Raw genomic sequence first — 23,764 nt, 5'->3', positions numbered from 1 at the left:
TTACCTTTATTCCTCAGATTAGTATAATATATAATAAGTTATTACGTATATTATACAAAAATCTGTTTAAAATAAGGCAGGAATATATAATGTACTTAAGGTACAGAATACTGACATTAAACATAACTAGATGATTGTAACTTGGTATTTGACTAATGTATTTCTTGTATATTCTGAAAAGCACTGCTTCGTTAAATCCTCATCACTAAATTCTGCATAAATGAAAATAGACGTAACTATCTTTTAAAATAAGCAGCAAAGCGGAATACATGGCAACATCTACAATAACATGGTCTTCTGCCAAAGAACATACCTTTGCTTCCCAAAGAGGGAAACAAATCCCAAACTTATCTATATACATATATATTTTTTAATTTAGAGACAAAGTCTTACTGTGTCTCCCAGGCCAGAGTGCAGTGGTGTGATCAGAGCTCACTGCCACCTCAAAAACCTGAGCTCAAGTGATCCTTCCACTTCAGCCTCCCAAGGAGCCAGGACTACAGGCATGCACCACCATGCCTAAGTTTTTTATTTTTTGTAGAGTTGGGGTCTCGCTATATTGCCCAGGCTGGACTAGCACTCCCAACTTCAAACAACCCCCTCACTTCATCCTCCCAAAAGGCTGAGACTAAAGTCGTGAGCCACTGCTCTCAGTAATCTTTTTTTTTCTTTTTGAGACAGGGTCTTGCTCTGTCACCTAGGCTTGAATGCAGTGGTGTAATCATAGCTCACCACAGCCTCGAACTCCTGGGCTCAAGCAATTCTCTTGTCTCATCCTGCTGAGTATCTGGGACTATAGGGGCATGCCATCACACCTGGCTAATTTTTAATTTTTTTTGCAGAGATGTGCTCTATGTTCCCCAGGCTGGTCTTGAACTTCTGGCCTCAACTGATTCTCCCACCTCATACTCCCAAAGTGCTAGGAGTACAAGCATAAGCCACTGCACCCAGCCCCAGTAATATTTTTTAAAGCTGGGAGATCATTCATTCAAAGAAAGAAGCCGAATAGAGAAATACATTCAGTATGTGCTGTGAACAACAACAAAAAAATCCTCCAAGAAAGATTATTATACATTAAAATTTTATATTCATAATTTTACAATTAGGCAGATATTTGTACAGTAAAATGACAGGGAAATCATCATCACATAGTAACAATTTCTGTCTTAAACAATAAGATAAACAATGCAAATAGACATAAAAATAAAATGGGATTTCCAAATTTGTACTCACTAAATGCCTTTATTGAGATTATCCAAAAGAAAATTTTAAAAATAAAACCTCCTAAACAATGGGCATAAAAGTGCACTTGTATGTGCTGAACTAACATCAAGCATTCCAAGGCGCTGAAGTAACATTTTCTGAGGGATTTCTCAAAAACACTAATATCTATAAACAAAACATTGGTTTAGACTAAAAGAAACACATTTTAGAGTGTATGTTAGTCCTCTGTGTATTTCTAAAATTTGAGCCTTCATTTTTAAAGTTTACATCATACAGAAGCAACAGTAAAGCAATGAAGTAACTTTTTTAAAAGTACATCAAAACTCTTAAGTCTCAATTACTTCACAGCTCTTAACAAGTTGGAAATTACTTCACAGCTCTTAACTTGGAAAGCATCTTCCTCTTTTTATTTACAATGCCAGTTAACATGGTGAACTGCAGATATTAAAGAACTGCACCAGAACTCCTGCAATTCTCCTAGTAGTATCATTTTAATACCAATAGCTTGATAAAGTAAACTAAATACTGGTCTTCATATTCAGCTGTTTCTTTAGAGGGCTTCACAATTTTGAAGTCATGATGATGTCTGTCTTCACATGCTTTTTTTTTTTTTTTTTTTTTTTTGACACAGAGTCTCACTCTGTTGCCCGGGCTGGAGTGCAGAGGCACCATCTCACCTCATTGCAACCTCCGCCTCCCAGGTTCAAGTGATTTTTCTGCCTCAGCCTCCCGAGTAGCTGAGATTACAGGCATGCACCACTATGCATGGTTAATTTTTATATTTTTGGTAGAGACGGGGTTTTACCATGTTGGCCAGGCTGGTCTTGAACTCCCGACCTCAAGTGATCTGCCTGCCTTGGCCTCCCAAAGTGCTGGGATTACAGGAGTGAGCCACCGTGCTCAGCCTGCCTTCACATGCTTTACAACTGTACCCACAATGAAGTTTCGGCATTGAGATGGTTTTCCATGTTATCAACATAGGAATTAATGCTCTTTCCTTGTAATCTTTCTGACTACACACACTCCAAACTTACTCATTTTCTTATCTAGGAAGAAATTAATGCAATGTGTGAAAAGAGACTGACTTTATAAAAGTAGATGCTGGGGCAAGATGGCTGACTAGCCGCGGCCAGCTAGAAGAGTTGCCCGGAGGGACTGAGAATGCTGGCGCACTCCTAACAGATCTTCAGAGGGACTGAGAATGCTGGCCCACTCCTGACAGATCTTCAGAGGGACTGAGAATGCTGGCGCACTCCTGACAGATCTTCAGAGGGAAAGCACCAGGAGTAGAGGAGGGAAGACAGAGAGAAGCCTGTCTGAAGAGGAAGGAATCTAGGAACCTGCATGGGGCTATCACACACTAGGACTTGTTCTTGGCCCCCAATATGCTGAGGGCACAAGTTAGATGAACTGGCAGAAAGGAACCTGCTCTGGCCAAGGCCTCTGGAATCTCAGGAGGAGGAAACCCTTCAACCAGCAGGGACAATTGAGTTGGCAGGGAGAGCTGCTTAAAGAAGTTGTAGGGGCAGCAAGCCAGCTGATGTGGAGCCCAGAGGGTTTGGTGCTGGGGCCTCTGTAGTGAAGCACAGCCAAGGATGACCATCCACCTAGAATCAACTTGCTCCCATAGGAGACTTTAACCCTAGGGCAACTGTCAGATCTGAACTCTGCAGGGAAGCCTTGCCCATAAGAAGGGGCCAGTCTGACCGGAGCAGCCCTTGGTCTGTCGGCCTGTTGCAGGCTCCTAGTCTGACAGTACCTGCTTTAAGGTCAGCCTCGAGTGTCCTAGGAGCCCTCATCATAGCTTCTACCCTGGCAGACTGAACCTGACCACTGGAGAGCCCCAGTGGGGTGGCCCCCACAGACATGCAGCAGCGCCATACATTCCCTCCCCACACTGCAGCTTCCCCTGGGGCCCACGGATACTTCCCACATCCCTTTGCCATGTGCAGGCAGGTTTTGCTTGCCTCACCCAGCCAGCACCCACGTGTACGCGTGCACCCTGCCCTGCCACTCATGCAGTGGGAGTGCACTTCGCCCCCACCTTGCCCCACCAATAACACTTCAGTTAGAGCCTTAGCAGTCAGTCCCACCCCTACCACAACCTGGCCCTTTCACCAACACTGCCAAGAGCACACAAACAGTGGACACTCCACCTCCCTGAGCGACCAAGAGCCCTCTGAGAATGCACAAAGACCTGCACCTGCCAGCGCCCTGCCACCACCACCATCAGCACAACCACAGGCACAGCAGCTGACAGGGGCTCCCCACTCCACCCCCCAGCCACATTGCATCCACCACTGTGGCAAGTGTAGGCTGGGAGGCAGGCACCCCAGCACCAACTAGCATCCTGCCACAGCCAACTAGTGTGTACTCCACCACACTGCACTGCTGCTGGCACATGCCAATGAGGATGGATCCTGCTGTCACCTCACTACCAAATGCTTTGACACCATCCATCGAGTGTAGTGATCAGTGACCCCAAACATGTCAGTCTCCCCAGCGCAGTGGATACCTAAGCTCCAGGAGACAGAATAAAGTAGACACTGATACAAGTACCCCAGAGTTAAAGCACACAGTCCAGGAGTTGGGAACTCAGCACTGGTCCCTTAAAATCTTCCAGAAACAGAGTCACTTGGCTGTATCCACCTTATTCCACAATTAAACCCTCAAGGCCATCAAATATAGGATAAAAGAAAAAAAAATTGGCCGGGCACAGTGGCTCACGTCTGTAATTCCAGCACTTTGGGAGGCAGAGGCAGGTGGATCACTTGAGGTCAGGAGTTCGAGACCAGCTTGGCCAACATGGTGAAACCCCGTCTCTACTAAAAATACAAAAATGAGCTGGGTGTTGTGGCGTATGCCTGTAATCCCAACTACTCGGGAAGCTGACAATCACTTGAACCCGGGAGGCGGAAGTTGCAGTAAGCCAAGATCATGCCATGATACTCCAGCCCAGGCCACATAGCAAGACCCTGTCTCAAAAAAACAACAAAAAAACAAACAAACAAACAAACAAAAAAAACAGCAACCTCAAAGGTTGAAGGAGTATAAGCCCACAAAGATAAAAAAGAACCAGCACAAGAACCCTGACAACTCAAAAAGCCAGAGTACCTTCTTTCCTCCAAATGGCTGTACTACCTCTCCAGTAAGGGTTCTAAATCAGGCAGAGATGGCTGAAATAACAGAAACAGAATTCAGAATATGGAGAGGAACGAAGATCACTGAGAAGCAAGAGCACACTGAAACCCAATCCAAGGAACAATGCAGGAGCTTACAGACAAAATACCCCATATAGAAAAGAATGTAACTGATCTGATAGAGCTGAAAAACACACTACAAGAATTTCATAAGGCAATCACAAGTATTAACAGCAAAATAGACCAAGCGGAAGAAAGACTCTCAGAGCTTGCAGACTGGCCTTGTGAAATAAGACAGACAAGAATACAGAGCAAAAGAATAAAAATGATTGAGCAAAACCTCCAGGAAATATGGGATTACGTAAAGAGACCAAATCTACAACTCAATTGGTGTCCCTGGAAGAAATGGGGAGAGTATAAGCAACTTGGAAAACCTATTTCTGGATATCATCCATGAGAACTTCCCAACCTAGCTAGAGAGGCCAACATTCAAATTCAGGAAAGGTAGAGAACCCCAGTATGATATTTCATAAAAAGATCATTCTCAAGGCACATAAACATCAGATACAAGATTAAAATGAAAGAAAAAAATGTTAAAAGGCAGCTAGAGAGAAAGGTCAGGTCACCTACAAATGGAAACTCATCGGACTAATAGCAGACTTCTCAGGAGAAACCCTACAAGCCAGAAGAGATTGGGGGCCAATATTCAACATTTTTTTTTTAATTTAACATCAGTGCCACTTGCCAACCAGAATTTCATATCCCACCAAACTAAGCTTCATAAGTAAAGGAGAAATAAGATCCTTTTCAGACAAGCAAAATCTGAAGGTATTTGTCACTACCAGACCTGCCTTACAAGAGCTCTTGAAGGAAGCACTAAATATGGAAAGGAAAGACCATTAACAGCCACTACAAAAACACACTTAAGTACAGACCAGTGACACTATAAAGCAACCACATAAACAAGACAGAAAAATAACGAGCTAACATCATGATGACAGGATAAAACCCACACATATCAATACTAACCTTAAATGTAAACAGGCTAAATGCCCCAATTAAAAGGTACACAGTGGCTTGGATACGGAAACAAGACCCACTGGTATGCTATTTTCAAGAGACTCATCTCACATGCACTGACACACATAGGCTCAAAATAAAGGGATGGAGAAAAATCTACCACGCAAATGGAAAACAGAGAAAAGCAGGGGTTGCCTCAGACAAAACAGACTTTGAACCAACAAAGATCAAAAGAGACAAAGAAGGTCATTACATAATGGTAAAGGGTTCAATTCAACCATCAGACCTAATTATCCTGAACATAAATGCACCCAACACAGGAGCACCCAGGTTCATACAGGAAGTTCTTAGAGACGTACAAAGAGACTCAGACCCCCCAGACAATGCTCCAATGACAGTATCAGACAGATCATCGAGGCAGAAAATTAATGAAGATATTCAAGACCTGAACTCAGCACAGAATCAAATGGACACCCCAAAACAACAAAATATACATTCTTCTCACTGTCACATGGCACATACTCTTAAAACTGATCACATAATCACATATAAAACATTTCTCAGTAAATGCAAAAGGACTGAAATCATAACCAAAAGTTTCTTGGATCACAGTACAATCAAATTAGAAATCAAGACTAAGAAATTCATTCAAAACCATACAAACATGGAAACGGAATAACCTGTTCCTGAACAACTTTTGGGTACATAATGATATTAAGGCAGAAACCAGTTAATTATTTGAAACCAATAAGAACAAAGATACAACGTACCAGAATTTCTGGTACACAGCTAAGGCAGTGTTGAGAGGGAAATTTATAGCACTAAATGTCCACATCAAAAAGTTAGAAAGATCTCAATTTAACAACCTAACATCACAACTAAAAGAACTAGAGAACCAAGAGAAAACCAACCCCAAACCTAGCAGAAGACAAGAAATAACCAAAATCAGAGCTGAACTGAAGAAGATTGAGACATGAAAAACCATTCAAAAGATCAATAAATCCAGGAGTGGTTTTTTTTGGGGAGGGGATTAATAGACTGCGAGCTAGACTAATAAAGAAAAGAGAGAAGACCCAAATAAACAATTAGAAACAATAAAGGGGATATTATTACCACTACCCCACAGAAATACGAATAACCACCAGAGATTACAATGAACACCTCTGTGCACATAAACTAGAAAATCTAGAAGAAATGGACAAATTCCTAGACACATATATACCCTCCCAAGACTGAGCGAGGAAAAAATTGAATCCCTGACCAAACCAATAATGAGCTCCAAAATAGAATCAGTAATAAATATCCTACCAACCAAAAAAAGTCCAGGACCAGATGGATTCACAACACAATTCTACCAGATGCACAAAGAAGAGCTGGTATCGCTCCTACTGAAACTATTCCAAAAAATTGAGGAGGGGGGACTTCTCCTTAACTCATTCTATGAGGCCAGCATCATAATGATACCAAAAACTGGCAAAGACACAACAAGAAAAGAAAATTTCAAGCCAATATCCTTGATGAACATCAATGCCAAAATCCTCAACAAAATACTGCCAAACCAAATCCAGCAGCACACTGAAGAGGCTTATGCACCATGATCAAGTAGGCTCTATCACTGGGATGCAAGTTAAGTTCAACATACGCAAATCAATAAATGTGATTCATTACATAAACAGAACTAAAGACAAAAACCACATGATTATCTCAATAGATGCAGAAAAGGCTTTCAATAACATTCAGCATCCCTTTATGTTAAAAACTCTCAATAGGCCGGGCACGGTGGCTCATGCCTGTAATCCCAGCACTTTGGGAGGCTGAGACGGGCGGATCACAAGGTCAGGAGATAGAGACCATCCTGACTAACACGGTGAAACCCCGTCTCTACTAAAAACACACACAAAAAAATTATCCGGGCATGGTGGCGGGTGCCTGCAGTCCCAGCTACTCAGGAAGCTGAGGCAGGAGAATGACGTGAACCCAGGAGGTGGAGCCTGCAGTGAGCCGAGATGGTGCCACTGCACTCCAGCCTGGGTGACAGAGCGAGATGCCGTCTCAAAAAGAAAAAAAAAAAAAAACTCTCAATAAACTAGATATTAAAGAAATATACCTCAAAATAAGAGTCAACTATGACAAATCCACAGCGAACATCATACTGCATGGGCAAAGGCTGGAAGCATGCATTCCCCTTGAAAACTGGCATAAGACAAGGATGCCCTCTCTCACCACTCCTGTTCAACACAGTATTGGAAGTCCTGGCCAGAGCAATCAGGAGAGAGAAAGAAATAAAAGGCGTCCAAATAGGAAGAAAGGATGTCAAACTTCCCCTGTTCACAAATGACATGATCCTATATCTAGAAAACTCCACACACTCAGCCCAAAAGTTCCTTCAGCTAATAAACAACTTCAGCAAAGGATACAAAATCAATGTACAAAAATCACCAGCTTTTCTATATGCCAACAACAATCAAGCTGAGAGCTAAACTAGAAACACAATCTCTTTGAAAATTGCCACAAAAAGAATAAAATACCTAGGAATACAGCCAATCAGGGAGGTGAAAAATCTCTACAAGGAGAACTACAAAATACTGCTCAAAGGAATCAGAGATGACACAAACAAATGGAAAAATATTCCATGCTCATGGATAAAAAGAGTCAATATCATTAACATAGCCATATTGCCAGAGCCATTTACAGATTCAATGCTATTCCCATTAAACTACCAATGACACTCTTCGCAGAACAACAACAACAAAAACATGTCTTTAATTCTATGGAACCAAAAAAGAGCCCAAGTAGCCAAGGCCATCCTAAGCAAAAAACGCAAAAAGAACAAAGATGGAGGAATCATGCTACCTGACTTCAAACTATGCTATAGGGATACAGTAACCAAAACAGCATGGTACTGGTACAAAAGCAGACACATAGACCAATGGAACAGAATAAAGAGCCCAGAAATGAGGTCACACACCTACAACTATCTGATCTTCAACAAACCTGACAAAAACAAGCAATGAGAAAAAGATTCCCTATTCAATAAATGCTGCTGGGATAACTGGCTAATGATATGGAGAAGACTGAAATTGGATCCCTTCCTTACACCACACACAAAAATTAACTCAAGATGGATTAAAGACTTAAATGTAAAACCCAAAACTTTAAAAACCCCTGAAGCCAACCTAGGCAATACCATTCTGGACATAGGAACCAACAAAGATTAAGATGCCAAAAGCAACTGCAACAAAAGCAAAAACTGACAAATGGGATTTAATTAAAGAGCTTCTGCACAGAAAAAGCATGCACACATATGTTTGTTGTAGCACTATTCACAACAGCAAACACTTAGGGTCAACCTAAATGCCTACCAATAGTAGAGTGGATAAAGAAAATGTGGTTCATATATACCACGGAATACTATGCAGCAATAAAAAAGAGATTATATCCTCTGAAGGAACATGGATGGGACTGGAGGCCATTATCCTTAGCAAACCAACACAGGAAAAGAAAAGCAAAAGATGAGAACACAAACACATAACAGGGGAACCACAGACACTGGGGCCTACGAAAGAGTGGAGGGTAGGAGGAGGGAAAGAAACAGGAAAAACTGGCCAGGCGCGGTGGCTCAAGCCTGTAATCCTAGCACTTTGGGAGGCCGAGACGGGCGGATCATGAGGTCAGGAGATCGAGACCATCCTGGCGAACACGGTGAAACCCCGTCTCTACTAAAAAATACAAAAAACTAGCCGGGCGAGGCGGCGGGCGCCTGTAGTCCCAGCTACTCGGGAGGCTGAGGCAGGAGAATGGCGTAAACCCGGGGGGCGGAGCTTGCAGTGAGCTGAGATCCGGCCACTGCACTCCAGCCCGGGCGACAGAGCCAGACTCCGTCTCAAAAAAAAAAAAAAAAAAAAAAAGAAACAGGAAAAATAACTAATGGGTAGTAGGTTTAATACCTGGGTGATAAAACAATCAGTATAACATGACCCAAACTGACCTATGTAACGATGGGTCATTTACCCATCATTTACCATGCCCCAAATTGACCTATATAAAAAACCTGAACATGTACTCCTGAACTTAAAAGTTAAATTTTAAAAGTGGATTTAGTATGACACATACACATACACACATTTATAGTTTCAAATTAAATGCTTCTGGTCTCTACTTAGCATTCCTTTCAATCTTAAAGTCCCCCAAAACTCACAATTAAAAAGACGAAAAGCCAAAAAAGAGCAAGATGTTTCTAAAATATATCCCAAGTATCCAAAACAATTACCTGCTAACATTCAACACTGATAACATAGTCAAAAGTATTTCTATTTAGCTGTGCACGGTGGCTCACACCTGTAATCTCAGCACTTTGGGAGGTTGAGCAGGACAGATCACCTGAGGTCAGGAGTTCGAGACCAACCTGGCCAACACAGTGAAACCCTGTCTCTACTGAAAGTATAAAAATTAGCTGGGCGTGGTGGCACACGCCTGTAATCCCAGCTGCTTGGGAGGCTGAGGTACAAGAACTGCCTGAACCTGGGAGGTGGCGGTCGCAGTGAGCCGAGACGGTGCCGCTGCACTCCAGCCTGGGTGACAGAGATACCAACTCAAAAAAAAAAAAATTCTACTTAGTGAAATAAAGACACAACAAATTTTAGAAAAACATCCATTTTGTTAAACTACAATGCTGAAAATATAGGTATATCCTAATCTTTTGGTAATGCTTAAGTTATTAAAAAAAGATAAAAATGCTACTTCAAACAAGCAGAAATGATAATTTTAACGAGTATTATCAGGGTGAGGCCTTAAGTGTGCACATTTTTAAAATAAATGAGTTGCCAGATTTATAATGGTAACAGCTACCACGTTTTTTAAGACTGGTTAAAGTAGCTGCTATAATAAAGGAGTTACTCGCCTTGTAGTACCAATCCTGAAATTTTTTACAGCAGTCTTCACTGCAGAAATCTCTCACAACACCATCGAGTTCTTTAGTTGCTCCCTTCTTACACAGCTGAGAACAATAGTTGCAAGTAACACATCTCAATCCTAAACGTCTTGCAAAATCCTGTTTGTATAATAATTTGCAGCCTGAAAAATATAAGGTTTATATATTAAAACAAAAAACACACAAAAACTAATTATTGAGCAGAGACAGATCTTAATTGGTCAAGATTTTTCCTCTCCTGATCAAAACTGCAAAATCTACTATAATCAATATCAACCTATAAAAATTAGAACAGAATATGGGGTATTTTATTAGATAACATATTATCTAACATGGTTAAAATAATGTTTCAAGACATTAAAATCTAGTAATGTCTCAGAATTATTTTATTTGTTCTATTTAAATAGAATCTTGCTTGGGCAGGGGAAATAGATAGAATCTTAAGTATCAAAGTAAGCATACCTTATACAAACAGGCATTTTAGAAAAAGGAACAATGTAGACTACTGAGAGGCTCTGAGTAAACTTATAGAGACGTTCAACCTAAGCAGGCATTTTAGCTAATTTTTCAAGCTTACCTGTCTTACATGGACCTTCAGGGAAATAAAACAGATTTATTGACTTGCCCAAAGAAAACACTTTTGTTACCTAGTCCTTTAATGAAGTATTTCTTTTTTCTAGTACATAAACGCATTAAGTACTTTTACATATCTTATTTATTCCCTATACCATCTCTACGAGGATCAATACTCTATACTTATACTGTGCTATGTAAGTAGAATGACTTACATGTTATCTACTAAAATCCTATTCATCCTTTCATAAGGACCTCAAATTATACCCCTACCACAAATGCTGCCAACGTCAACCTAGTTTAAAATGACATTTCCTATTTGCAAACATGAACTGCAATTGTTTTCTACATAATTTATTTAGCAATCATTTATGTACTGTCCTATGACTTGTTACCTTGAACTATATTTTAAAATATTCTTTAAAATTTACCTTTTTAGCTTTATCTAACTAGAGTTTGACGGTAATACTAGGTATTATGTGTTTTGTTATTTCTGACAGGTTCTAGCAGAGAACTAGGTGCAGCAAGAGAAAGCAAAAAACATATCATTTAACAGGAAAAAAACACACGTTCTTTTTTAAAATGCTATTACACCCAGCTGGATGTATAAATCCCTCCAACTGAAAATTATCTTCTTGAATGTCAATTACCTATTTGCTGCTAATTGTCTATTCATTTTAGTAAAGTTCATATAATCCAAATGGTAGACAATTAATAACATACATGAGCAACCAACATCAGTATGTTCAGATTTATGAATCAGTAAGAATGTCATTGCACAACTCAAATGTAAAAAGACTAATTCAGAATCAATCTTTTCAATGAAACGTTATAAGATTTGCCATTTTTCATTATAGCTTTGATCTTAACAGTGAAACAGTTACTTTCCATTTCAGGTGAAATGTACAAAATTAAATTTAAATAGGAATGCCTTGTTTTATAAGCAAGCAGCACCCTCTTACGGACATGACTTTACATTACATGTTAAGACTGTAAATGAACGCACTAGTTGAATGAACTGATAAATCTTTTAATTTTGCTGTCATTCTCCACTGCTGACATTTAGGATTTTCCTACCTTTCTCTTACTCCAAACTAGCAGTTAGGAATCCACAGAAAAAGTAGATCCAGAAAAAATTATTCCTCATTAAAAAATTACAGGTAAAGATAGCAGACAGGAAAGCTGGGAGTTCAGTGCCAAAGGCCAAAGACAGAAAGTGAAAGCCAGCTTAGAGCAAGAATGTCACCTTTGGGAACAGGAATTAACAAGAACCCCAAAATCCATAGCTACAATCCTCGTTCCTATCTCTGGATAAGTAGATTTAGAATTTGAATTCATCTGTATAATCTGCTGCCTGGCACCAGAGCAGCAAAAGTGTAGATAAGAGGAAAGGGAATTCTTGAACATACTAAAACAGAACCCAGTGTTTCCCTGGCACCCCAAATTGAATACCTAAAAGTTCCCATTTTAGTACTGCCATATGTGATTTTCTTTCTGGTATACATATTGAAAACCTTTGCAGGTTAAGTAGTGAGCTGGGCAGGGAAAATGGAGTTAATTTTCAGAAAACAATTTTAATCCACTTGGAAAACCAACTTTCAGACCACAATGTGTAGGTTTAGAAATAACATGGTATGACAATGCTTTTATTTTATTCTAAAACTTTAATGAAATAAGAGGTTATCAAATTTTTAGAGATAAAACCATCTTGAAGCCCATGTCTACAAACACATATAAAATAACAAAACAAGTCAGCAGAAACGTAAACTCAATTTTTTTGTTTGGCTACATTAAAACTGTGCAGCCACTCTGGATATATTAAAGTATTTTGGCAAAAAACATTAAATATCAATAAACGTTATGAACAACACTGTATATACACTTGCCTTCACTACAGAAAGGTCTCTTAACGCCAGAGAAATTTACTGTTTCATGAAGAGTCTTCTCCTCTTGACAGTATTCGCAATATGTAACTATGCAATGCAACTTCTTATAGTCATCTGAACAAGTTTTGCTGCAGAACTGATGCACTTTGTTCTAAATGCACAATGGGAACCTTGGTAAGTATATGACAACCACCTCGAGAACAAGCTTAAGAAATAAACATGCCACTTTCACAGAAGCAAAGTTAAATCATTTACCTATTTGATGTTAAGATCCTTGGGGATACATTTCCTACAGGCCATGGATGCCTAGTTTAACCAATTCACTGCCAAATTTAAACATAGCTCCACAAAATTCAATGCCATTAGCTACCCTAAAATTAGTCAATGAAAGTAAAAGTATCACTAAGTAAGATGATAGACTGGTGTTGCTAACATAATTGGAGAAATGGGAAGAAAATGATGGAAAATACAGCATAGGTAAACTAAAAAAAGATAAAAATTATGACACTAATAATATTTTCAGTCAAAAAGAAAAATCCTTTGTCGAGTATAAACAAGTAGGCTCCACCACATCCCCAGCACACACCTTAGCAGTAACACATCATCATGGGTAAAGCATCCAATCTGGTGCCATCACACAGTGTGCTGCAGAACTTGAGACTGAGTTGCTTCCTTTGAATGGAATATGATTAGCGTCTCCCAGGCCCAAACCCACAATAGCCAGAGCTGCTTTCCAAACATCCACCCAAGCAGGTATGAACAAGTTACAGCTTCCAGGGAGGCAGCTTTCCTCTCACTATTGAGCAGGCTACACTAAGTCTAAACCATCTACTTGACACTTAGCAAAGACATGTGAAGACCGGAATAAGGAAGGTGAGGGAGTCTGGGAATCAACTCAAGTAGTAAGACAATCATTAGTGGAAAGTTGCCCCATTATGACTGTGTAATTTATAAAAGGAAGAAGGTAACAAAGAAGCCACACGGAGTGAGGAGCAAGAGACCACTGAATTCTCAATCTCCCGGGGGACACACTCAACTCTCATTCAGTGTGGCAGTGTCTCTTAACTGCTTCTAACACTTAACCTCCATGTAAATAAAAGCAACACCCCAAAACAACTACAAAAGTGGGGTAGCACTGACATAAATGCAGCGGAAAGGACCTCATTTTCATCTAGTACCAAAATTCAGTGTATGCAGGATCTTCATTTTCTATGACACTATTATTCTGTGTGCTTGCTAATGGATTTCTTTCTTTATTCCCTCATCACTCCTTTATTATCTCTTACTGGGCCTTCATTCTTACTGCTGTTACTTAAAGGTTATCAGTCACTAAGAATCATCACTGGACGCCAACAACAGTCTCAAATAGGGATTGGTTTAAATGATCTGGAGACAGCACCGAAGAATATAATAAACTAAAAAATGTCACTAAATGTCACTAAACGGTTAAAATGAAATTTCATGTTTCCAAAGTATTTTAGAAATCATGTAATCCAGGCTGGGTGCAGTGGCTCATGCCAGTAACCTCAGCACTTTGGGAGGCCAAGGCGGGCGGATCACCTAATGTTGGGAGTTCAAGACCAGCCTGGCCAACATGGTGAAACCCCATCTCTACTAAAAATACAAAAATTAGCCAGGCATGGTGGCAGGCGCCTGTAATCCCAGCTACTTGGGAAACTGAGGCAGGAGAATCGATTGAACCTGGGAGGTGGAGGTTGCAGTTAGCTAAGATTACGCCATTGCTACTCCAGCCTGGGCAACAGAGCAAGACTCCATCTCAAAAAAAAAAAAAAAAAGAAAGAAAGAAATCATGTAATCCAGTTCTGAGTACCACCTTTCACCTAAGACTTAGATACTGAATGACTCACCAACAGCTACTAATAAATTTTGGCTCAAGAACAGTGTTAATACTACATCTTCTAAATCTTGTATACCATTTTATCATATACTCCATGCACTACCTCCCACCCAGCCCCACCCCTAAAGGAGTGAAAAGAAACAATGGCCAAAGGCAAGCATTGCTCAAGAAAGCAATGGGCAGCCTGGGCAGCCTTGTCCATCTATCCATCTATTACTGCCCCCTTATGAAATAAAAGTCAATGATCAGAGTTGTTGCTAATTGAGACATGTCAAAGCAAATTAGTAAACTAGTGAAAAACGGGAAAAGAAAATAAACTTGTATTGGGATTCACAGGCCACTATTCGTTTATTAAAACACAATTATGGCCAGGCGTGGTGGCTCATGCCTGTAATTCCAGCACTTTGGGAGGCTGAGGCAGGCGGATCACTTGAGGTCAGGAGTTCGAGACCAGCCTGGCCAACATGTTGAAACCCCATCTCTACTAAAAATACAAAAATTAGCTGGGCATGGTGGTGCCCACCTGTAGTCCTAGCTACTTGGGAGGCTGAGGCAGGAGAATCACCTCAACTGAGGACACAGAGATTGCAGTGAGCCGAGATCATGCCATTGCATTCCAGCCTGGGCAACAAAGCCAGACTCTGAGGAAGAAAAAAAAAAAAAAGAAAGAAAAAAAACCAATTACAGAATTGTATCATTTTCTTTTTTTTTTAATTATACTTTAAGTTCTAGGGTACATGTGCACAATGTGCAGGTTTGTTACATATGTATACATGAGCCATGTTAGTGTGCTGCACCCATTAACTTGTCATTTACATTAGGTGTATCTCCTAATGCTATCCCTCCCCCTCCCCCCAGAATTGTATCACTTTATAAATGACAATGTGGTATATGACTAATACATTCTAATATGTACAGGTGCTAAATGATAGAAAATATAGTTCTCATAATACAGGACAGGGAGAAACATGGGACAAAAAAAGGAAACACAATTGCTCTAGGTACGTAGCTAAACAAAGTGACATTCTGTAAACTATTATGAACAAAATGTATCAGGAATATGACTTCAATAATTTTTCTTGGACCTAAAAAGAAATAGATCCTCTGTTGGTTTTCCACTCCCACATGAGAATAAATAATCCAATCACAAAAAAAATCTGAAAAGCATATTCTTATCTACCAAGAAATAGGTTTCCAGATGGAAATACAACACATATTTTACTAGACTTTCTTTTTAGCACTAGATAACACACATTGCAAAATACAACTTGCCTCCCATTCCAGGATTTCTGGTTTTGAACAAAAGGAATTTTTGCAGTAGTTGCATTTCAACTGAATATCACTTGGCGCTACAAACTGGCCATTTGGAGATGACTGCATACTTAGAGCCTAAAACAAAGAACAAAAGATACTAAGCCTGACATGTATTTTTGAATTTCTATTTATGATTACTGTCAAATATCCACGATGTCCAAAAAGTAACATGTATCTTGCTTAGATATCTTTTCAGCACATAAAACTCATTTCCAAATTTTGTCCTTAAAAATTATAATAGTAAGTGTTAGTTTTATAAAATTGAAATTCAATTTATTTTTTAACCACAGAATTATTATTTACCTAAAATAAAAGAAAAAAGAAAAAATCATAAATTCAATCATGATCTGTTTACTTAAAGAAAATGTAAGGAAGTAATAGTAAGCAAATAATAGTGAGGTTAAGTTGCCCATGTTCTGAACTAACAGAAGTTTAAAAAAACAAAAACCTAGTTCTTATTGCTATCTCCAATAACCATCAAATATCTAATTTACTAATGTTTTGTGCCACTGCATCATTACTACAATTTTCATTCCAAGACTACCAGTGAAATAGGCCTATGTTGGCCAGGCACAGTGGCTCACATCTGTAATTCTAGCACTTTGGGAGGTCAAGGCGGGCAGATCACCTGAGGTCAGGAGTTCGAGACCAGCCTGGTCGACATGGCAAAACACCATCTCTACTAAAAATACAAAAATTAGGCCAGGCGTGGTGGCTCATGCCTGTAATCCCAGTACTTTGGGAGGCCAAGGCGGGTGGATCACTAGGTCAGGAGATCGAGACCATCCTGGCTAACATGGTAAAACCCAATTTCTACTAAAAATACAAAAAATTAGCTGGGGGTGGTGGCAGGTGCCTGTAGTCCCAGCTACTCAGGAGGTTGAGCCAGGAGAATGGCGGGAACCCAGGAAGCGGAGCTTGCAGTGAGCCGAGATCACGCCACTGCACTCCAGCCTGGGAGACAGAGCGAGACTCCGTCTCAAAAAAACAATAATAATAAAATTAGCTAAGCGTGGTGGCACACGCCTGTAATCCCAGCTACGGGGGAGGCTGAGACAGGGAAAATCGCTTGAACCCAGGAGGCAGAGATTGTGGTGATCCGAGATCACACCACTGCATTCCAGCCTGGGTGACAGCGAGACTCCATCTCAAAAAAAAAAAAAAAAAAAGGAAAAGAAATCGGCTTATGTTACATTTAAAAATTGATCATTAGGAGAAAAAAGATTTACACACTGGTGTTCATACCAGGAATTTTAGTATTCCTTTTTTTAAAGTTAAAACAATTTACAGGCTGGACACTGTAGCTCACACCTATAAGTAATCCCAGTACTCCGAGAGGCAGAGGCGGGTGGATTGCTGGAAGTCAGGAGTTCGAGAACAGCTTGGTCAACGTGGCGAAAGTCTGTCTCTACTAAAAATACAAAAATTAGCTGGGCATGGTGGCAGGTGCCTGTAATCCCAGCTACTCGGGAGGCTGAGGCAGAATCACTTGAACCCAGGAGGCAGAGGATGCAGCGAGTCAAGATCACGCCACTGTATTCCAACCTGGGCAACAGAGTGAGATTCTGTCTCTAAAAAAAAAAAAAATTTACAGAACAAGACACAATATAAGTATACATGGACATTAACAGATTTTTTCTAATTCCTAATCTGAATGGTGAGGACACTGGTATTTAATTACCATTCTTTTTAACCGTATCACACATATATTATATACAATCTTAATGCATGAAATAGTTAATAAAAATTAGCTATTCAATGCACAGTAGGAGAAAAAAACTACCATTTTTAAAACTTCTGCATACACTGTACAACACCAAGTTTGTGAAAAATAAGATATACCAATTTAAGACTATCAGATGAATAAATTTAAAAAATAAAAGCCAATATTACCCTTAGTGTTTCCAAAAAATTTGAGCCCCATTAAAGTTAACTAGTCTTTCAAAACAAATGGAATATGCTACAGTCTGAATGTTAGTGTTCCCCCACAAATTCAAAGGTTGAAATCCTAAACCCCAAGGTGACAGTATTAGAAGAGGCAGAGGCTTTGAAAAGGTGGTCAGACCATTAGAGCTCCACCCTCATGATCTAATCAGTCAGTATCTTAGAAAAGAAGCCTGAGGGAGCTTGTTTGCTACCTTCACCATGTGAAGACACAGCAAGAAGGTACCATCCATGAGGAACAGACCTTCATCAGACAACAAACTGCCAGCGCCTTATCTTGGACTTACTCACCTACAGACTATGAGAAACAAATTTCTATTTATAAGCTACCAGTCTAAGGTATTCTGTAATAGCAGCCTGAATGGACTAAGAGGGAGTACTATCCTATTACCTTACTTTTAAAGGGAAAAACACCTAATGAAGATATAAAGTTCAAAATATATGGTTTGCTTTATGATAAAGGGAAAAACGTTGCTTTTCTGTCAATTTTGTATTTATATGCAGAGTGATGAGGCTACCTGTAGGTCTAGCTGGATGTATTCCTCAAAATAAGAGCCTAAATTAAGTACAGTCGGTCCTACATATGCATGGATTCAACCAACAGAGGATCAAAAATTTTAAAAAAAAGATGATTGCATCTGTATGGACACGTACAGTCATTTTCTTCTTGTCACTATTCCCTAAACAACACAGTATAACAACTCTTTACATAGCATTTACATAGCATTAGATATTAAGTGTAATCTAGAGGTGATTTAAAGTACACAGGAAGACTTGCATTGTAGGTTACATGCAAATACTATGCCATATTATATAAGGGATTTGGGCATCCCTGGATTTTTATATCTGCAGGAGGTCCTGGTACCACTTGCCCATGGATATCGAAGGATAACTGTGTATCTTAAAATATACAATGTACATATACAGAGGATCTTATCAAATCATGGGTGATACAAGTTTCATTAATGAAAAGGGCAGTTACAACATTTTCAATTATCAGTTTAGTTTATCCAGCAACATCAAAAAACAAAGTTCAAGATCCGACAAGCAGCATACTACAGACACTGTCTGCCTCTCTTGTAATTAATAATTACTCCTTAATTTCTAGTGTAAGAAAAGCCAACAAGGCAAAAGCAGTATCTACCACTGTAAGGATGTATCAATGGCCATGATCCCAACTTCTAAAATAACAAGTCTTAAATGTGGTTTATCACCTAAGTTCAGTAAGAATATTACTATTAACAAAAACTGACACTCATTTGAATTCAAAAATACCTCAATTTAAATACTAATAAGTGATATAGTAACTATTATAACATGCTTAAGAAACTATATTTTCAGTTTAAATAAATCAACATAGAGCACAGCACCTGGAACAAAGCAGAATTGTTGGATGAATTAACTCATGAAGCATGGCTTTATGCACAGGTTTGAACCTTTGGGTAATACCCTGAAATTTTCACACTCAACAGGTAAACCTAATCGTATCACCTAACTAATGCCTGAATTCTCTCTAAACTATTCCTTCCTAGTGGTCAACAAGGTTAAGTTTGAGCGCTTCCAATAATCTATCTTCTGAGACTATCCATACTCCAAATTTGAAGAACTACGTCAGAAAGTCTTTGTTTACATTTACCAAAATGAAAAATGTCTCCCCAAAACTGATCTTGTATTAAATTAAGGCCTCGTGTAAAAAATCTAATTCCCTCTTTACATGGTCTGTTTCTAACATATGAAGAAAGCATGTATTCTTATCACTTCTAGGCTAAACACATCTAGGTCCTCCATCCATTTGTCATGTAAGAGTTCCCCTTACGGTTCACATTTTATTCAAACCATCTAATAAGAAAAAACTACACATCAGCACTGAACTAAACTATATTAAAATTTCTTTTCCTTCAAAATCTACATCAGAGTAGCAATTATAATTTCAATTAGAATATCCAGGCTAAAATGGAAAACTGGTACAGCTGCATATTCTGTGACTAGGATATCCACCTTCCAATTTGACCCTCAACAAACTATGTAAAAATTAAGATAAAATAAAGATAAAGCATATTATATTACACTGGTTATTTTCTATGTGTATTTTATTGGGGGCATGGGTTATGCAAAATAAACAACAAACCTGAAATTTAGCCACACAACTGGAATTGCAAAAGTTATACAGTTTTCCATCAGGCATTGTGGCTTGGTATTGAGGTAAAGAGTTTCGCTTACAAAAATGGCAAATAATTCCCAAACCTAGGAAAGAAAAGGTACATATCTGATTTGTTTATAAAGTAATAAAAAAGTTTTTTTTTTATCTTAACTGCTGAGATTATAGACGTTTCTGTTAAAAAATAAACTATTATTATTTGCACCTTCAATAATGAAGATTATTTGCACCTTAAAAATATTGTCATAAAGGACTCTGATATTATGCCACTAAAACATACATAGATACAGAGAAAAAACTCAGTTTTAGGTAATTTTTTAGATGGAGTAACAATTTTAGTTAAGAACACAGATATGAAGAGAACTAAAAAAGTAGTACAGAATAATCAAAATAATTAGAACAGTTTTCAAAAAGATTAATAGAAAATAAAAAGCTTTTAAAAACAAGCATAAAGACATTAAGAGTATTTATGCAAAAATCATTTTGTAAAGGTTTTTTAACTATCCAAGTATGTGAGACTTACTCTGTGATTTTGCATGTTTTGTCTTGTGGCTGTTCATACAAGCAGTTGAACAGTACGGCTCCATGTGCCCATTAGGGCCTATACACTGAGTCATATCAAAAAACCTGCACTGTGTTCGACAGCCAGTGCAGGTTGTCAGTTTTCCGTATTTCTAAAATTTGAAACATAAAAAGATAATTTTTAAGACCACAACTTAACTAGAAAATAATTACCAGTTTTTCATTACACTTTTTGTCTCTGCAAAACAATCCTGCTAATCTCTAAACAGGTTTAGAGTCACGAGTCTTCATCTACATACAAACTATTGACTACGCAACAACTGTTAAGGTTCAAACAAAGCAATGATCATCATCAAAGTTGCCTTCAAAAATAGAATGTTTTTCTCTCTATTATATTTAGTTTAACAGAATCCCAACATAAAGGTAAGTAAAACCTGAAAATTTAGGAAAGGCACAGTGCTTTTTGTTTACAATGAGGATATACTTCTTTGTCATTTGACAAAATAAATTAAATGGAACTATGAAATATAAGCCTTAATAATAAAAAGTATGGTGAAGAATGAATTTGAAGATTTTAAATCATTTTCCCACCGAGCTGCTATTGTTCCAAGCACTTCTGGAATGTCTCTTAAAAATGATTTATCACCTATCTACTACATTTGAAATCTCATTCAATCACAATCAAACACAAAAAATTTTTTGAATTAAAAAAAAATTTAAACCACATTCAAAATGACTTCTGGCTATAAAATGAAGTAAATAATTCATCAATAGATAATAATAAAGCTAAGCCTCCTGCCAAAAGTGAATACAGTAATGTGCCAAATAACGATGTTTCACTCAATGATTGTAATGCCGTATTCTTACTGTACCTTTTCTATGGTTAGACATATGTAGATACACAACTACTTACCATTGTGTTACAACTGCCTGCAGTATTCAGTACAGTAACATGTTGTGCAGGCTTGTAGCCTAGCAGCAACAGGCTATACCACTTAGGTTTGTTTGAGTACACTCTGTGATGTTCATAAAACAAACTTGCTTAACGATGCATTTTTCAGAATGTATTCTTGTCATTAAGCAATGCCTGACTATATGTGCCAACAAGATAATGGAAAAAAAAAAAAAAAAAAAGGAGATAAAGAATATGAGAGGAAGGGTGTGGCTCACACCTGTAATCCCAGCACGCAGGGAAGCCTAGCGAGGTGGATTGCTTGAGCCCAGGAATTTGAGACCAGCCTGGGTTCAAGCAATCACCTATTTTTTTTGGTGGGGGTGTATTTTTTTTTTTTGTAGAGAACTGCTTGAGCCCAGGAGTTCAATAACAGCCTGGGCAATACAGCAAGACCCCCATCTTCCACAAAAAGAAAAAAAAAAGGTAGAAATAAAAAAGAAAGGCTAGCCTTCAAGTGCAACCTGTTTTGATCCTCTTTTTGAGTGGTTGCAAAATTCTGTCATAATCAAGTTAAATCAAATATCACAAATCATGTTGCAAAATAATTGTATCCATTTTCCATCTGATGTTGCAATTAAATCCGTCTTCATACCCACGAGCATCTATACAATATGAAAATATAAGAAGGCTTCAAACTGTTCCATAGACAGCATAAATAATAGGTGTTGTACATAACAATCAGGCCAAAAATAACAACTGAAATGAATACACTGCATGGAAAAATGTCACAAATACCACAGGGTTTCAGAAAATGAAGGCAATAAATGGAAGGCAAAAAGAAACAAAAAAATACAATCAACATCAAGAAAAAGATCTTTCAGCTTGAAACGAATAGAAAAAGTGTAAGAAACCACAGCTGTTTATGTGCCAGGAATGCACATTCATTATCATCCTATTAAAAAAAACACTTATGCTGCCTACTTCCTCATTTACTGAAATATCAACTAAAGAAAGCCCTCAATTTTGCTTTTCAAAGTGGAAATCAACTCATTCTTTAATGACAGGTCCTGCTTCAAAAATATTTGTCAACTGCAAAAGAATAGTGACAAGGAAAAAATAAAAATGACTGCAAACATATCTTATCATGATGTATAAGTACAATAGAGGAGAATGCTCTGTTTTTGCTTCCTGAGGTCTATTTGATGACTTAAATTTCTATACTGGAAAAGGGACAAAAACAAAGCAAATCAATGAAACAGAATATAACATGTTTAAAACTTGAAATGATAGTACAAATTAGTAATGCTATAAAATATTCGGGACAACTGCCACTATGTTGCAAGCTTGCAAGACAGAAAAGCCAGCTCCCACTGGATGTCTGCAGAGGCCTCCATGTATTGGTACCTATAAAGAATTCCTTTACTGATATAAATTAAGTTCCACCATCTAATCAAATCATGGATTTGATTTCTATTTGAAACATTCTTCAAACTGACTGAGTCTATCCGTTGGATCTGTGATCCCAACACTGATTTTATTGGCAGAATGATTAAATAATTAGTAACAGTTTTAAGACATCAAGTAAACATGGAGTTAGGCAACTGTTCCATACAAATAATTTTATCTAAAGAGAATGAAGACCGGGTGCAGGGGCTCACACCTGTAATCCCCACACTTTGGGAGGCTGAGGCAGGCAGATCACGAGGTTGGGAGTTCGAGACTAGCCTGGCCAACATGGTGAAACCCTATCTCTACTAAAAATACAAAAGTTAGCCAGGCGTGGTGGTGCACGCCTGTAGTCCCAGCTATCCGAGAGGCTGAGGCACAAGAATCACTTGAACCCAGGAGGCAGAAGCTGCAGTGAACCAAGATCGTGCCACTGAACTCCAGCCTGGGCAACAGAGGGAGACTGTCTCCAAAGAAAAAAAAATAAGAAAAAGAAAATGAGAAAGTACTATCAGAATGACAGAATCACTGAGAATATTTCAATACTGCCACTTTCACAGCTACCGCTGCCTCAAAGAACCAATTAATGAAAGAACATTAGCCAAAAGGGAAATGTAATTTTATGCCATGTTTACTCAGCTTCATATGTAAGCAATCAAAATAATCATATTTAAATTTCATACAAATTTATATGCATCCTATAAACACATATTTAGTGATGTAAAGGAACAAAGCTTTGTGGAATAAATTCAGAATTAAAATATTCCCTTTTTGGACATGGGGAAAAATAAGCCTACATGTAACTTCAGTGAAAAAGAAAGAGATAGAACGAAGTAAAACGAGATATGGAAAAG

General features: G+C 38.5%; 1 protein-coding gene across 7 annotated transcripts in view; it reads right to left on the bottom strand.

Annotated features, from left to right (window-relative positions):
• Nucleotides 1-23,764, bottom strand: part of LOC105490285 (zinc finger MYM-type containing 2) — a 127,594-nt gene that overhangs the window by 39,992 nt on the left and 63,838 nt on the right. For all 7 annotated transcript variants that reach the window (XM_071081582.1, XM_071081584.1, XM_011755768.3 and 4 more), the window contains 5 exons: nucleotides 20,571-20,721; nucleotides 20,018-20,133; nucleotides 15,904-16,020; nucleotides 12,774-12,924; nucleotides 10,285-10,457 (listed from right to left, as the gene is read on the bottom strand). In XM_071081582.1, coding sequence (XP_070937683.1) covers nucleotides 10,285-10,457; nucleotides 12,774-12,924; nucleotides 15,904-16,020; nucleotides 20,018-20,133; nucleotides 20,571-20,721 — 708 coding nt within the window. The remainder of the gene's footprint in view (nucleotides 1-10,284; nucleotides 10,458-12,773; nucleotides 12,925-15,903; nucleotides 16,021-20,017; nucleotides 20,134-20,570; nucleotides 20,722-23,764) is intronic.

The sequence above is a fragment of the Macaca nemestrina genome, chromosome 16 (genome assembly GCF_043159975.1).
Source record: "Macaca nemestrina isolate mMacNem1 chromosome 16, mMacNem.hap1, whole genome shotgun sequence".
NCBI classification, from domain to species: domain Eukaryota; kingdom Metazoa; phylum Chordata; class Mammalia; order Primates; family Cercopithecidae; genus Macaca; species Macaca nemestrina.
This window is presented reverse-complemented; position numbering and strand designations above follow the sequence as displayed.